Genomic DNA, 15,956 nt, shown 5'->3' with positions numbered 1-15,956 from the left:
ACATGTTCCCAGTCCCCTTAAACCTGCCCCAACTTCCCCTCTTCCCCTGCTTTGTCCCAGTCTACTCCCCACACCCCAGTCTAGCTGTTACATGATTTGAATGCAAATGAAATATCTTCCTCATCCAGTGGGGAGGGATGTCATCCAGAGCTGAGGGTGGGGATCCTCTTCCTTCTCTCAGTTCAAGTGCTCCAACCTGGCATGGCCTGCAGCAGCCAAGAGCTGCAATTGCAGAGAAAGTCATGCTTAGCGCTGGGCTGGAACTTGTCTGGTGCAGATGAATGCTTCAGGGAAGTTAGGTGCTAAAATCTAAGATGTCTTTACTGACCATGTGCAACTGTAATTTTTTAAAAATGCTTATACCATGGCCAAATTTGGGCAGACTTTCACTGAGACCGCAAAAGGCACATCCCTGATACAAAGGCCACTCCCTGCCAGATTTCAAGTCCTGCTCTAAAGCATGGGGACACTAGAAATTTTTAAAGAAAAAAAAAATCACCAAAAATTTTTAACATTGAGAAAATAATGTATTTTTTCCCCTAGCGTTGCTCTTAGAAATGGCTGAACTGCATTGGCTGGTATTTTCCAGAAAACTTCAGCCTTAGGCAAACACCTGGCATGGAAAATTTCAGCCTAAACAGCTAAAATTTGGCAAAGATATAAACAACTGAAAACAGGGTCTTGTAACAGGAAGCGTCTGGCAACCTTAATAATAAGTGGGTCTGGTAGCACTGTTTGGAATATTAGTAATAATATTTGTTTTCCCGTATCCAAGAGTCTGTGTTTGTCTTGTTTTGCTTCAGCAAGTAGGCCTACCAATTTCTCAGGGTCTGTCTATGATGCCCACGATGCAGCACTGTGATGTGGGCAGTGTAGTCACTCTATGTCCCGGGGAGAGCTCTCCCAACAATAAAAAATAACTACCCCAAATGAGGGGCAATAGCTTTATCGGCTCCTGGCAATAAAGCTCTATACTGGTGCTTTTCAGTGCTAGAACTTTTGTCACTCAAGGGTGTGTTTTTTCCACACCCCTGAACAACTAAAGTTTTAGTGCTGAAAGTGGCAGTGTAGACACCGCCTCGGTTGTGTATCCTAATATGCCACAGAGTTTCACAGTCTCCCCAAAATCTAGAAGGAGGTATATTAAAACAGTTTGTTTCATTTTTGGGGATGGAGAATTTTGATTTTTATATCACTCATTTTCTTCTGTATTTTTGCTGTTATGTTCTGTAACAGGATTTTTGTTGATGAATGTGTTACTTGCTCCCCCTCTGTTTGCCAGAATCTGGAAACGAGCAACAGGGAATGGATAACTTGTTGATTACCTGTTCTGTTCATTCCCTCTGGGGCACCTGACATTGGTCACTGTCAGAAGATAGGATACTGGGCTAGATGGACCGTTGGTCTGACCCACTATGGCTGTTCTTACTGTAGATCCTGGAGTACATATGGATTATGATGTGTTAGTGTTTTTCTTCCCTCTAAGGAAGGATTTGGGAGAAGGGTAATGCTATCTGTTAGTGAAGAAACACTCTGGGGATGGAAGGGAATGATTTGCATTTTAATGTTCAGCTTCCCCTGTGGCTACTGATGAGGATTTGATTTGTGTTAGTCTCCCGCTCTGAGGATGTGCGAGGGATTTCACTATCAGTGAGTTGTAAGGGACTTCCTAAACTTAATGTCCTCTCCCTAAATCTTGTTAGGTGGGGAGGGAGAATGGGAGCAACCAGGCCTAAGGCATTCTCTCTGATCATATTAGTAACTGTCCTCATAGACCTTGTATTTTACTTTGATAGTTTTGTGATGGAAGCATCCTTGAACACTTATCAAGATGAACAACCTCCTCTACAGGCTGAAAATTTCTATAGGAAACATGAAAAGAACAGCAAGTTGTCAGGTATGTATTTTAGGCTGTTGATTGAAATTTTTTTGCTGCCATGTTTCTCTTCCCCTTCACTTTAGAGACTACTACTGTATATACGTATTGTTGGATAAGATCCTGTTACACAAAGAGTACATGTAACAAGATTTGAGAGGAAAAGCTTTAACAAAAAAGTTCAATGTTCAGGGGCTTTGAATTAACATTTCCAGGCTTGTTTCTGCCCACTATGTAGCTGCAGTATTCCAATAGGATCGGTGAATTGTAAAAGAATAGTACTATGAAATTTATTACTCTTACAAGATAATCTAAAATTATGTCCTGAGCTAGCTACTTTACTTGGTGAATATAAAGTATGTCAAATATCAGAGGTGTAGCAGTGTTTGTTTTTGTGGATATAGACTGAGTCTGGTGGCACGTTCAGGCATTTATTTGGGCATCCCACAAAAGCTTATGCTCAAATAAATATTTATGAAGACTTCCATATTGATAGCCCTTGAGATCAAAGTCATCTTGCCAAAGACCAGAGCCACAGTGCTACTTCTCCATTGTGCCTCAGGATGGGTCTCAGCATTGTCCTTCAGAGGTGAGAAAATAGCTTTAACCCTCCAAGTTGTTTCCTATAAATTGGCTGCCCACCTCTAATGATGATGACCTCGGGTCACTATTGTCTTGGGCAGGATTTGAACACATGAACTAGAAGTAATAGACATTGTCAATCCCCTGCACAGTCATGTAATTTGCATCCCCTTGCAATGATGGGGAAGTTCCATCCCACCCCCAGGAGGGGACAGGGGGTGTTTGCACCCATTGGGGCAGCCATAATTTGTTGCCAAGGCTCTGCAGGATCCCCAACAGCGGAGACTGTTGAATTAGTGCATTCTCTGAGCATTCTGCCCACATTGCCTCCTTGACTAATGCCACCCACTTTGGGATCTGTGCCATCTAGCTGCAGGTCCTCTGGTGAAGTGAACTGTGTCTGGACAGACTTCTGCCAGTGGGAGCTGGTGCAGACTCTGGATGAAATCAAGCCAGTTGAGTGGATTCTCTGTCTAGCATTTGTTTAGAAGGACATTGGCACCAAATGAAGGGCTGCATTGGGACCATTAGGCGGGTGGCACAAAGTAAACCAAAGCTGGAAACTGCAGTGAGGGTACAGGGCTACTGATTTTAGAGACTTTAAAGATATGTTGTCACCTGAGACCAACTTATTTTAGTTAAGGCATGGCCCTCCAGTCTGTGCTGTCTAAGAATGCTTTGACAGAGTTGGGGCTTTTTCTCTAAGCTATGGACTTTTCTGAAGCAATCCTGTGACCAAAGAGGCTTCCTATAAGAAATTACCCCCAATATTTTTAGTAAAGATCTGAAAGATAGAAGATTCTTTACCAGCCCAGCAAGATGCAGGACTCAATTTTTTTTAGACTTGCTTCAGCTGGAGCAAGATGAGCAACCTTGTACTAAAAGCTGTTTTATTTCAATAGAACTTACCAGATCAGTTACAGAGACAACTGAGGGGGGATATGATAGGTCTAGAAAATCGTGGAGGAAGTGAATGAGTGTTATTTAGCCCTTCATATACACGGAAGAACCAGATGTTACCCAATGTAATTAATAGGCAGCAGGTTTAAAACAAACGTTAGGAAGTACTTTCTCATACAATGCACAGTCACCTTTGGATCTTGTGGCCAGGGCTGTTGTGAAAGCCAAAAGACTTAAGTGCATGGAAGATAGGATCATCAATGGCTATTAGCTAGAGATGGTCAAGTATGCAACCCTGTGCTCTGGGTTTCTCTAAACCTCTGACTGCCAGAAGCTGGGACTGGATGATGGATCACTCGCTACTTGTCCTGCTGTGTTCATTCCCTCTGAAGCATCTGGCACTAGCCACTGTCGGAAGACAAGCTACTGGGCTAGAAGGACCATTGGTCTGACCCAGGATGGCCATTCATACGTTCTTATGTTTTCAGAAGTCAGAAATATCTGACTCCTCCTCCTGTGCTCACTTGCGAAGCTCAACCTTATTGTTACTGGCCTTCTGATAAATAAAATCTGTATAGGACCTTCTTCAGAACACAGTAATTAACTGTCATTGGGTGATGCATGAATGTTATTTATGTACTCTGCAGTCTTTACTGTTCAGTCTTGAATGGCATTTATAGGGTCTTATCTTTGGCAGATTAGATACAAAAAAAATCAATAGTGTTTAAAAACCCTGATTTTTGTATTTAAATACAGGTTTATTTTAAAATAGAGTTGAAATCAACAACCTATGTTAGCCCTTAAGTTGCTTATTTATCAATCATTTAAATTAAGTACAAAAAATATTAAGCAGTGCATATTTGCTGCCAAGTTTTAAAGAAGGTCAAAGCACTGAACTGCTGGAAGTCACTGGCTAAGCACCTGGAACCAGTGGTTGTGGAAGTGCTAAACCAGCTTTTGACAGCAGTAGCCTCCTCTGCAGGTGCAGAATGAATATTTTCTTCATTTCAATTTATTCAAATAGTTCAGGTCAATGACTAATTTATTCAATACTTCCTTTGTTTAATAAAGCAATTAGTTTTAAATGCAAAAACATATGTTGATACTTTGTCTCTAGCACATTTAGTTTATATAATAACTAAGTGCTGTTCTGCGCATTTAATCGAATTTGACAATTTTCTTTCAAATATGGCTTGACACAAATCAAGTAAAAAAAAACAAATGCATCACACTGTTTTCTTATGTAATAAAAATTTAAAAATTAAGAATCTGAATAGATGTATGTTAAGCTATATAATTGCTTAAATAAATGTGGCTTAACTTCCTGGTAGCAAAAATGAGCAGCAAAGTTAGGAGATGGGTATATTTAGTTGCAAATCAACATGTTTTAATAGTTACCAACCAATGAGAATCAACTTTTTTTAGGAAAATAACTGAAAAGTACAAATGCAGAATGATTAAAATCATTTTAAATCCAGGTTCTGTGATTGCTGATTAGAATCAGTGATTTAAAGCAAACATCCTTTAAAATGGACAATATCACATGAAAGTCTCTTCTGTATTTCTCATTGTATTCACCTGGGAAACTGTACAAATATGGACATTATTTTGAAAACTGTTCCACTGATATGGTGTTGAGAATTGTTCATTTGTCATTGCTGGCCAAAGTGATCTGATTGGCATTTGATATTTTTTCTTAATCCTCCAAACACCATCTTAAACATTTGTTTTGTGTTAAAGTGAGGTGGTGGGGTGAGGTGGGAGGGAAGTATTGAGGTACATGGTTATAGCTTTTCATCATTTGTAACCAAAAACAGTCATTGGGCGAATGGTGGATTTCCATTTTAACTGAAAGCTAGGAAAGCCCACATACATTGAGAAAACATCCACATATATTTGCTTTCTATTAAGCATCTGAAAATATTTGTGTGTTGTCAGCACTTTTTAAAATCAAACTTCTAAAGACTTCCCAAGATTCTTAACACAATTAAGCTTTCATTTTGTGAAAATGACAAAAATATGATTTTATTACTGTACAAATAAAGCAAAAATTAATACTTAGTGAGAAAACAAATGTGTTGTAATTCTTACATTTAATATACTGTATAACCACTTAATAAAAGGTTTTACTTGTTACTGTCAGTTTCCACCACTGGTGCAGATATGTGCTATTAATATTTGAAGCGTTGACTTATGTCGTTGATGTAGCAGAGTGTAAATTTCTGAATTCTTCATTTTGTTAGTCAAAGCAAAAACTTTGACATGAACATTAAGATCTTGCCGGGGGTTATTCCTCATCCGTTCTAAAATAATATACCTAGCTTACAGAGTCCCCAGTTTGCCATGCCTCATAGGATTCAGGAGTGGCCAGGATGCTGAGCTACTTTGCTTAACTCAGCATCTTGTGCTATTAGGCGCGCTCTACTCTGAGTACTCCTGGGGGAATTCTGCACCAAAAATTTTAAAATTCTGTGCACAATATTTTAAAATTCTGCATATTTTATCTGTCAAAAGAACACAATATAAGCACTCTGGTTTCAATTATTTCGATAGTTTATTTAAACTACAATACAATGGATGGAGAATGGGAGTGGAGAGCACTGGAGGAAATCCCTAAAGCCCCTTGCCTAATAGTAATGTTGCTAGGTTTGACCCTTTATTTCTAGTTATTAGTCAACAATATATGCAGCCATATGCTCAGTGTTACATCATAGGCAACTGAAGAGCAAGTGAGGGCTGGGGAATCAAGCTCACAATTTATATTGGCTACTGACCATCTCCAGAAAAGTTAGTAGCAAACAGTTTATGGAGCACACTTGTATAGGAAATTTTCAGTCCAAAAATTTAGACCAGTTTTAACCACAAAAGCACCATAAGCATTTATAAGGCCATACTGTCCTTTACACCCCTCTGGCAATGTGAAGGAGCCTTAAAACTTTTACACTTGCCTGAGGAGACAGAGCCTGCCTCATGCCTACCTCCTCAGAAACACCCTGAAACTCTGCCCCTCCACACCAAGTGTGCTTTAATAGTGAGTGAGGGATAGAGGGTGTCTTTCACTTGCACGACTGCCCAGCTCCCCCCTACTGCTGGTGATTTACATCTATCGGCTGCTCTGGGCACCTGAGCCAACCTTCCTGTGCTGCCAGGAAGGGGCGCATAACCGCTCTTGCAGCTTCCCTTTGCTTTCCCATCAGAAGTAATCTTTCTGTGGGGAAGCAAAGAAATCGGTGGTAGATATGAATTCTGTGCATGCGCAGTGACAGAATTCCCCCAGGAGTATACTCTACACTTAGTCACTGAAACACTTCCAAACAAGTATTATAGGGTGAAAATGATAGTCTTTTTCTTCTAAAAAAGATCTGCTGCACTTTTGCCTGCCCAGTACCAACCAATGGCAGTGACTTAAATGTTAGGAGTTCGGGGGTTGTTTTTTTTTTTAAAAGTTTTTTTTAAAAAACTAACATGAATTTTATTTTTGCAGTTTGGATACAAGCTTGGAAAGGCTGGATGGGTAACAACTATTAATGAGGATATTTTAAAAGAGGGGGAAGAGACTTGGCAGTGGGAGAAAGATGAGGAAGAATGATGAGGTGAAATACATAGTGTGGGCGCAGTAGCCTTCAGCAGTTGAATATGTATAGTTTTTTGTAATTAACTTTCAACTAAAATTTATTTTAAAACTCTAATGGGGACTTCTGACATCTGTTTTCAGGTTCTTGAAAGCAGGGAAAGGATTCAAGAGTCACATTTCAGTCTTCTGTTGATGTTGCAGCAGTGAAATTTGTTCATTTGGGCTAATGTGTGGGTTTGGGAATACATATATACATACAGAGTACATGCCTATTGTAATCTTTCTGGTATTATGACTTTATAAATTGATTTTCATTGTTCATGATATTTGTTACATCAGTGCTTACTATGCTTCTTTGTATAATATATAATCCTAGTTTAAACGTTTTGCTATTATATGTGTTAATGTGGGAATGATTTTCCCTCTCCCTTTTTAGAATGTATAATACATATGAGTTTAGCTCCTACCAAATACTACATTATTAATTGTTGTTGTTATTATTATTATTATTTATTATTGTGAAAACAATACAAACCATTCTTGAAAACATCTATTGTAGGAACATTTTACCCTTGCTGCAGTAATTAGCCACAAACTCCATAAAAGTATAGGCTAATGACTTTGGTTCTCACGACTTTGAAATATCAGGCCATGTGTCTAGGTGTCTAAATATGGACTTAAGAGTCAAGCACTAGTGTTACAATAGTTGATAAAGGGTGACACTATTTGAGCCCAACCATTGTAAAATGTTTCAACTTTAAATGCAACTTGCCTTGTGTATATTTTCATATGCTCTGTGTTCTAAGGCTTTATAGTATTTTGGCAGTAGCATAATGGTTTATTGTTGCATGACAGTAGTTAGAACATCTAATAAAACAGCATAAATTAGAATTTCTCTAAATTTCAAAAGAAGTGTGTTTTAGAAGGCATTCATGAGTCCTCTAATAAATACTTTTCTAAAATAACACAGGCCCATCCTTTGAGTGAAATTCCTTAGTTTTCCAATAAGAATGCAGTATCCTTTCTATGCCATCTAGTGATTGTAGTATAAAATGCAACAATTTAAATATAATCAGCAAGGGTTTTTTCAATATTTTTAACAGACCTCCAATGATAACACAAGTTGTCTTCCTAATACTTTCCTTTTTAAACCCTTTTTTTGTCTTTTATTCTTTGAAGTTTACCTCTTACATACCCATTTCTCAGCAGCCAGTGTAGATTTGTCTTCTATGAAATGGTGACATTACTAACTCCATGTGTATGTTAGTCTCTGAACTATAATCAGAGATCCTATTCATTTTTAGGGTTTGCCACGCCATGCTGAGGGGCAACAATTTATGAGTTTTAAAACAAAACATTGTAGCAGCATATAAATTCTAGAGCGTGATAGATGGGGCAATACTGTTTGCATTCAGTTAGCAGTTATGTCAGGAGTGGCAGAGTTTAGTGCCCCTCTCAGTTGGGTTTTCCCATGAAGGTGGATCAGAGACACCAAATTTAATCAATAGAGGTCTGGACCAAAAAAATAAATAAAGCAAAAGGTGGATATTCATGGATCATCAGTCTCAAGCCAAAAAAATTAAACTCTTTGCAGATTACCTCTTAAACCACGAGTGGGCAAACTTTTTGGCCAGAGGGCCACATCGGAGTGCGAAACTGTATGGAGGGCTGGGTAGGGAAGGCTGTGCCCCCCAAACAGCCTGCCCCCTATTTGCCCCCTTCCACTTTCCACCCCCTGACTGACTCCCCTCAGAACCTCTGACCCATCCAACCCCACCCCTTGTCCTCTGACTGCCCCGGGACCCAACCCCAATCCAACCTCCCCTGCTCCCTGTCCCGACTGCCCCGACCCCTATCCATACCCTTACAGGTTCCCTGGGACTCCCACCCCCTATCCAACCCCCCCTGCTCCCCGTCCCCAGACTGCCCTCCCCCAATCCACACCTCTCCCCCCTGACAGGCCCCCTGGGACTCCCACACCCTATCCAACCTGCCGTTTTCCCTGACCCCTGACTGCCCCAGAACCTCCACCCCATCCAACTGCCCCCCGGAACCCCCGCTGCCGCCCCCTTACCATGCTGCTCAGAGCGGCAGGAGCTCGCAGCCCTGCTGCCCGGACGGAGCCAGCTGCACTGCCTGCAGGGCGATGTAGCTGTGGGGAAGGGGGACAGTGGGGGAGGGGCCGGGGGCTAGCCTCCCCGGCCAGGAGCTCAAGAGCTGGGCAGGACGGTCCCATGGGCCGGATGTGGTCCGCAGACCATAGTTTGCCCACCTCTGTCTTAAACTGTACATTCTTTGACCATTTACAGTACAATATTTTTATGTGAGTGCCTCAGGTGCCTTGCACCATGCTAATTGGTATGGTCTTTACTACTCTTTTGCAATCTTGGGCACTAAACCTGCAAGCGTGCTCACATTTAACTTTACTCACATGAGTATTATCCAAATCTACCTGCGTATGTCTTTGTAGGACGAGAGCCTTGGTTTGTTTTATACTACTTTTTATGTAATTTCGCCCTCATATGAATTAAAGTCTAATATATGTCCTGAAATTTAACTAGTAAACTAAGACCAAGCAAAATATTTTCTGTTTTCCTTTATTTCCTCAACAGGAGTAAAAAAAGATATTGAAAAACTTTATGAAGCAGTGCCACAGCTTGTAAAGGTGTTCAAAATTAAGGAAAAAATTGGAGAAGGTAAATGTGTATTTATTTGCTTGAATTTTCATGTACCTGAGAAATACACATTAAGAGTATAAAACTATATAATGAAGTCCAATATTGGCAAATTCTAGTATGAGAGCCATTTTATGGATTGCTTTTTAGTATTGTTAGAAATAAATGGGCATATTTACTAATAATACTTTAGTAATATTTAGTTGCAAGTACAAATGCTGGTAGATAAGGGTTTTTCCAAAGAGATTTTCCTGCCAGATTCTTGAAACCTCTTACCCAGTGGTTCTCAAACTTTTGTATTGGTGACCCCTTTCACATTTTTATATATTTAAACACCATGATAAATGCTGGAGGCAAAGCACAGGGTTTGGGGTGGAGGCTGACAGCTTGCTACCAGCCATGTAATAACCTCCCAACCCCCCTGAGGGGTCCCAACCCCCAGTTTGAGAACCCCTGCTCTTACCAAAGTAGACTGGTCTAAATCAAAACAAGATGTTTAATCACATACACTTTAAACTGCCATAGGTTGCTGCAGCTCTTGGAGTAGATCTAGCCAAGCATGTCTACGAAGATTTAATCCACCTATATTTGTCTGTAAAGTGTACATTCTAAATGTACAATTATACTCTGGTGAGACATTTCACTACCAGTAAAGTTGTCTCTGCTTTTCCAATATTAAACCCTGTGGGTGGGGCTAAGAGAGGAGAATGGATGATTATTGCTAAGATATTTTTAATATATGGGCTCAAACTAGGCACACAGTAAAATTTTCAAAATTTGACAATGGGACATAGGCCGCAATTCTGTGACCATGCATATGCTTAAACTTTACTATGAGTAATCCCATTGAAATCAATGGGATTGCTCAGGGCAATAAAATTAAGCATATGTATAAATATTTGCACGATGGGAGCCTACACATTTTTGAAAATTTTACCCACACGATCTTTGAAAGTTTTTCACTATTGATGTTTTGACTTCTCTTCGAAAGTCTAGAAAGTAGAGGTTTAATTTTTTTAAACAGCTATTTATGATTGTAATACTTGTGATAGCTTGCTAAATGTTTAAAAACTTAGTAGCTTTACAGACTAATTTAAAAGAAAGCTACATATTTAGTTCAGAACAGCAATCTGAAAATTCAAGAGCATGGAATGCTTCTTGTCATGAATAAACAATAAAAATGTCATTAAATGAGGTTCTCATTTACAACTGGTGTTTCTAACCCTGTTGATCAAAGTGAATATGTTGCTAAAAAGTGACATTTGTGACACTGGCAATACTGAAGGCTTACGTGTAAAGATGTGTTTCTACTTGCACTAACTTAGGGTGTGGGGTCATATCCTCCCTTCAGTTTCTCTCCCCAACAAGGCAAAGGTCTTGATACTTATTAATAGTTATTGATATTATTCCTTTAGCTCAAGTGGAGGGTTGTGTGTTTTTGTTGCTGATAGTATTGAGGTTGATACTGGTCAAACATTTGCGGTTGTAATTACTTTAAATTATATTTTATGGTCTATTAATAAGAAATGTTACTTATTTTGTACTTCCCAATTTCTGGACACTAATGGCTAATTTTCTTAAAAATTTGTTTATTGATAACCCTGAAATACTTAAGTGGCTTTCTGTACTAAAACCACTTTTTAAAGGTTTTCCTCATGCTTTAGCCTTGACTTGAAAACCTATTGTTTTGTGTCACAAACTTAACTTGACTCAAATAGATTCTCTTTCACCACAAGTGCAGCAGTCAGACCAGTAACATGAAATACTTTAACGCAGCTAATCCAAAGAGGTTAAACATAGGCTTCATACTTTCTTACAGGTACTTTTAGTTCAGTTTATTTGGCCACAGCCCAGCAACAAGCAGGATGTGAAGAAAAAATGGCTTTGAAACACCTAATTCCAACTAGTCATCCTCTACGAATTGCTGCTGAACTTCAGTGCCTTACAATAGCAGGGTAGGTTAAACAAGACACTTTTTTAAGCAAAAGGAATTAAAGATGTCATAACTGAATTTAAATGTCATCTAAAACTAAGTTGTGTGTCTAGTTACTTTTTAGTTTTGGTACTACTTGCATTTTGCTGGAGTTTTGACCACAAGAAAATAAAAAAATCAAATCAGTAACTCTTTATATCAAGGGCATACCATAAATGGATCATGTTCGCTATAATGCTCATGTTGCTTTATTTGCAGCTCACTTTGTATTTGCTAGTAAAAAAGTTCTAAGAGTTACACAGTATACATATGCAATCAAACATGGTTTAGGTAGGAAATAGCTGTGATAGAATCCTCTCTAGTACATCTGAAAATACTGGCCAATGGCACTGAATTCTCTTCACTGGTTTAGGAATAGAGGTGCTTTGATGATATTTGCTGCTTTCAAGGCAGATGGTTGGAATAGCTCTTTCCTGAGATTAAGCCAGTTGCTCTCAAAGGGCTCAATCCTGGATCATGCAAATCCATGGGAGCAGACTCAAGCCCTAAAAGTGGACCATGACGCACCAATGGTCTGGAGAGCCCTTCGTTGCAAATTGAAGAATGAAACACTTTGAGAAAAGTAATGAGGGGATTGTGTTCAGAGTACATGCTGATAGGTTGCTGGCAGTGTGGAATTTGTGTATTAATAGAAAAAGCATTGCTGAAGTTTTCTGTGGGAGCCAGGTGAAATAACCTATTTTCTGTTTGTTGTTTCAAGATAGTACTTTGTTTTTCTTTTAGGGGGCAGGATAACGTTATGGGAGTTAGATATTGCTTTAGAAAAAATGATCATGTAGTTATCGTTATGCCATATCTGGAACATGAATCCTTTTTGGTGAGTCCCACCCTTCTTTTTATATAAGCAGTAAAATACTTAATTATAAAGAGTTGCAAAATTACAATATTCAAATAATCTTTCAGGACATTTTGAACTCTCTCTCTTTTGAAGAAGTACGAGAATACATGTTTAATCTGTTTAAAGCATTGAGGCGCATTCATCACTTTGGTATTGTTCACCGTGATGTCAAGCCCAGTAACTTCCTGTACAACAGGCAGCTGAAAGAGTAAGTCTACACATATGACTTTTATTATGATCTCATTTGGGAACGTGTGCCTTGACAGAACATAGCAAATTAAGTTTCTGGGTTTTTCCTTCCAGCTATACAATATGTGCTTAAGCAGTAGAACTAAATATATATATAAAAAAATTCTTATTTAGAATTTAGGGACTTGGTCAGGGTGGGAAAGAATAAATAATATAGTAAGCATGAAAAAATTTTGGATCACAAAATGGCAAGTACTTTTAAAAAAAATTTAAACTCAATGAGTAAAACTAGTAAAATTGTTGCATGTTCAATAAGATTAAACCGAATAAAATCACTGTCCATTGTTTTACTTTAATATAGTTAATACTGACCTTTATTTGTGTACTGCATAGGTTTTCAAAGAATGCATGTGTTAACCTGTTTGTGTCTTTCAGCACACCTCAAGCGTGCATAGCAAGAAAGTTGATGTTTTCTTTTTATTGTCTTCCACTATGTAGCTTTTCTACAGATTAGCTATTCCTAAAACTAGGTCAGGTTGTATTAATTATCTTTTGTCTGCAAGTAACTAAATTAAAGGTAGCTAGTGTGATATTGTCCACTTTTTGCAAGGAGTTAATAGTTGCCTTCCTGTTAGTGAGTAGCTATATCCTCATGGCTTGGTAAATATTTCACTACAGTCTGTACAAGAGTAAGGTGTAACTTTATACGGAAAACTGTCTTCCACCAATCTACACGTCTACAAATTCTGTGGAAGTAATTTTCTTAACTCTCAGAAGATGAATTTCTACCATATTGCTTGTTTACTCTGCTAGAATCATTTTAGAAAAGCATTCTATTGTTTCTGAAGAGTGTTTTATGAGATCTGATGAGTCAACTGTTGCACGCATGAAACAAAATAGTGACTCAGAATGACTTTCCCATGGCAAGTAATAAGCATTTATGTATGTATGTGCCACCAGCTTTTGTGGAACCAAAAGGTCTTCAATTAAAAAAAGTTGTAGTTCTCAATGTAATGGGGTCAGCACCCACCTCTCACAAGCACCCGCTTTGGTTGGGGGTGTCCACAGTCTTTAAACCAGTCTACCCCTGGTATGGGGCCATATCTCTAGGGCCTCCTCCCTGGAGACAGTCTTCCTGCAGCTGCCCCAGGCTCAGTCCCTGCAGCCAGCCAAAAGCGCCTTCACTGCTCCCCTGGTCCCAGCTAGCTGACTCTTTGGCTCAGTCCTAGCAGCCAGCCAGGAGCCTCTCGCTCCCCCAGTTCCTGCCCCTATGTAGTTGTCTGTTGTGCTGCAGTTCCCTCAGTCAGCCAGGCGTGCAGTCCTTTCTTCTCCAGCTCTAAGCAGCAACTGCCCTGTCTCTGTAGATCCTTTTTATAGTGCCCTCCTGGGCCTTGATTGATTGCTTCCCCCCTGCAGCCATTCCAGACTGCTTGGAAGACCTCTCCACTGCTCCTTTCCTGGGATAAGTGTGGCAGGACCCTGAGGCCTCCAGCAGGGGGCCTCTGCACATAGTCCACCCCATCACACTCATTGCCAAGAAAAAAAAACAAACAAAACTTTCAAATGTGAATCAAGTGTAAACTAATGCAGTCGTATCTTCTGAAGTCTGCAGCCAGCTCCAGTGATGCTGCTGAGAGGTTGCCAGACTTCAGCATTGTGAAAACTAATAGGTCTTGTCTGTTTTCACTGTTACTATTGGGATCCCTTTGGACAGCAGTGAAATTGATAAGAATCAAGTAAGATTCACTCAGCTGTTGTCTGAGGTAGTTCTGTACAGTAGTGGAGGCAGGCACTGGAGTTATTGACTAGGGAAATGGATTCTAAAGGTGAGACTGATGGGTGGGGTTGTAAACCCCTCTTTGGTAGCAGCCAGAAAGCTGAAGGATAAAGTAGCAAAGACTCCACGCAGATCATTCTGAAGGCTGGGGAAAGGTTAATGTAGCAAAGACCCACCCAGTCTTAGAGAATGAGATGTGGGGAATAGAGAGACTGTTCAGTCTCCTTTCCAGCATCCAGTGTGGGATAGATGATGGCTTTAAAATGTATCAGATATGTACTAGCTAGAAGCTGGTATGGAAAATGAGTCCCCAAGCAGCACCCTGGTAGAAATTCTAGCACCATCCCATTTTTTAGGAGCTAGGTACAGGCACAAGGTGGGGACCGACTTCTTCTTTGGACATAGCTCCAGACTTAGGAAAGATAGTGGACATTACTGGCTAAGGGCACTTAGGTTTAGTCCTCTGGCTATTAAATAGCTAGTAAAATTTTCAAGCCCAGACCATATGTGTGAGTGTGTGTATGAAATTTCAGTGGGAAAAATGACAAAATATAGGGAGAAGGTAAAGGTAAGATAAGGGATGGGGGGGGGGCTGGAATTTGACACTGAAAGCAACTCAGGGAAACAATACAAGTGAAACAATATAGTAAGCGAGGCTTATTGATTAGTATTCAGTGATTATTCACTGGTGTTTGTCAAACTGTATTGGATAATTTTTTTATATTTGACTAGCCCTAAGAATGAGATACATTTTTAAAACAGATAGAAAATTGATTATTACGGTTACAGCATATAACTGTTCTTTAAATTGCAGTGGATATGGTGGAACAACTATTTCACCTGGCTAATGTGTTTAAATCATCTAGGTAAGAGGGGTCAGCTAAATTTTCAAACCTTGTGTGTTGAATGCCAATGTATACCTTAGCTTCTGTTCTAAGGAACTGGTTTTTTGTTTGTTGTTTTTTAAGTATAGTATAATTTTCTTAAATTGTCTTTTTAAATTTATGTCTTTTAGGTATGCCCTAGTAGATTTTGGTTTGGCACAAGGAACCCCTGATACGAAAATAGAACTACTCAGAGTTGTCCAATCTGAAAGCCAACAGGAAAGTTGCTCACAAAATAAGCCTCACCTAACCTTGGGAAACAGGGTTTCTGTCAATGGTACAGCATCTAGACAGATAGCTCAACAGTCAGCCTCAAAAACATCTGATAAATGGTGCTGCTCACAAATGCAGAACAAACAAGGAAAAGGAAAGGTTCTGAGTCTTTTTCACTAATATTGCTGCAGGAGTTTATTTAATGTATTACTTCATCCAACAGGGGGAGATGTAATACTAAAACAATTTCAGTGTCCAATTCCAAATCTTACTGTGTGTGCACTTATGCAACATGTTGGAAAAGTTTTGTTAGAGTTAAACTGTTTGTGAAAATGGAACTAGTTTCTGAATAACTATGTTGGCCTGGAACATTACTTCACATTCAATGTCTATCATCTCAAAAAATGAAAATAGTGGATTCTTATGTAATGTTGCATGCTGTGTAAAATGCAGTA

The 15,956-nt window shown here is 39.4% G+C and overlaps 1 protein-coding gene across 1 annotated transcript in view; it reads left to right on the top strand.

Annotated features, from left to right (window-relative positions):
- CDC7 (cell division cycle 7) overlaps positions 1–15,956 on the top strand; it is a 32,687-nt gene that overhangs the window by 3,208 nt on the left and 13,523 nt on the right. The window contains exons 2-7 of the mRNA XM_074962236.1: positions 1,797–1,897; positions 9,545–9,628; positions 11,427–11,562; positions 12,324–12,417; positions 12,504–12,646; positions 15,420–15,660. Coding sequence (XP_074818337.1) covers positions 1,804–1,897; positions 9,545–9,628; positions 11,427–11,562; positions 12,324–12,417; positions 12,504–12,646; positions 15,420–15,660 — 792 coding nt within the window. The 5' untranslated portion in view covers positions 1,797–1,803. The remainder of the gene's footprint in view (positions 1–1,796; positions 1,898–9,544; positions 9,629–11,426; positions 11,563–12,323; positions 12,418–12,503; positions 12,647–15,419; positions 15,661–15,956) is intronic.

This window comes from Natator depressus, chromosome 8, assembly GCF_965152275.1.
Source record: "Natator depressus isolate rNatDep1 chromosome 8, rNatDep2.hap1, whole genome shotgun sequence".
NCBI lineage: Eukaryota > Metazoa > Chordata > Testudines > Cheloniidae > Natator > Natator depressus.
Note: the sequence above shows the minus strand (reverse complement) of the source record. Positions and strands in the feature narration are given on the sequence as shown.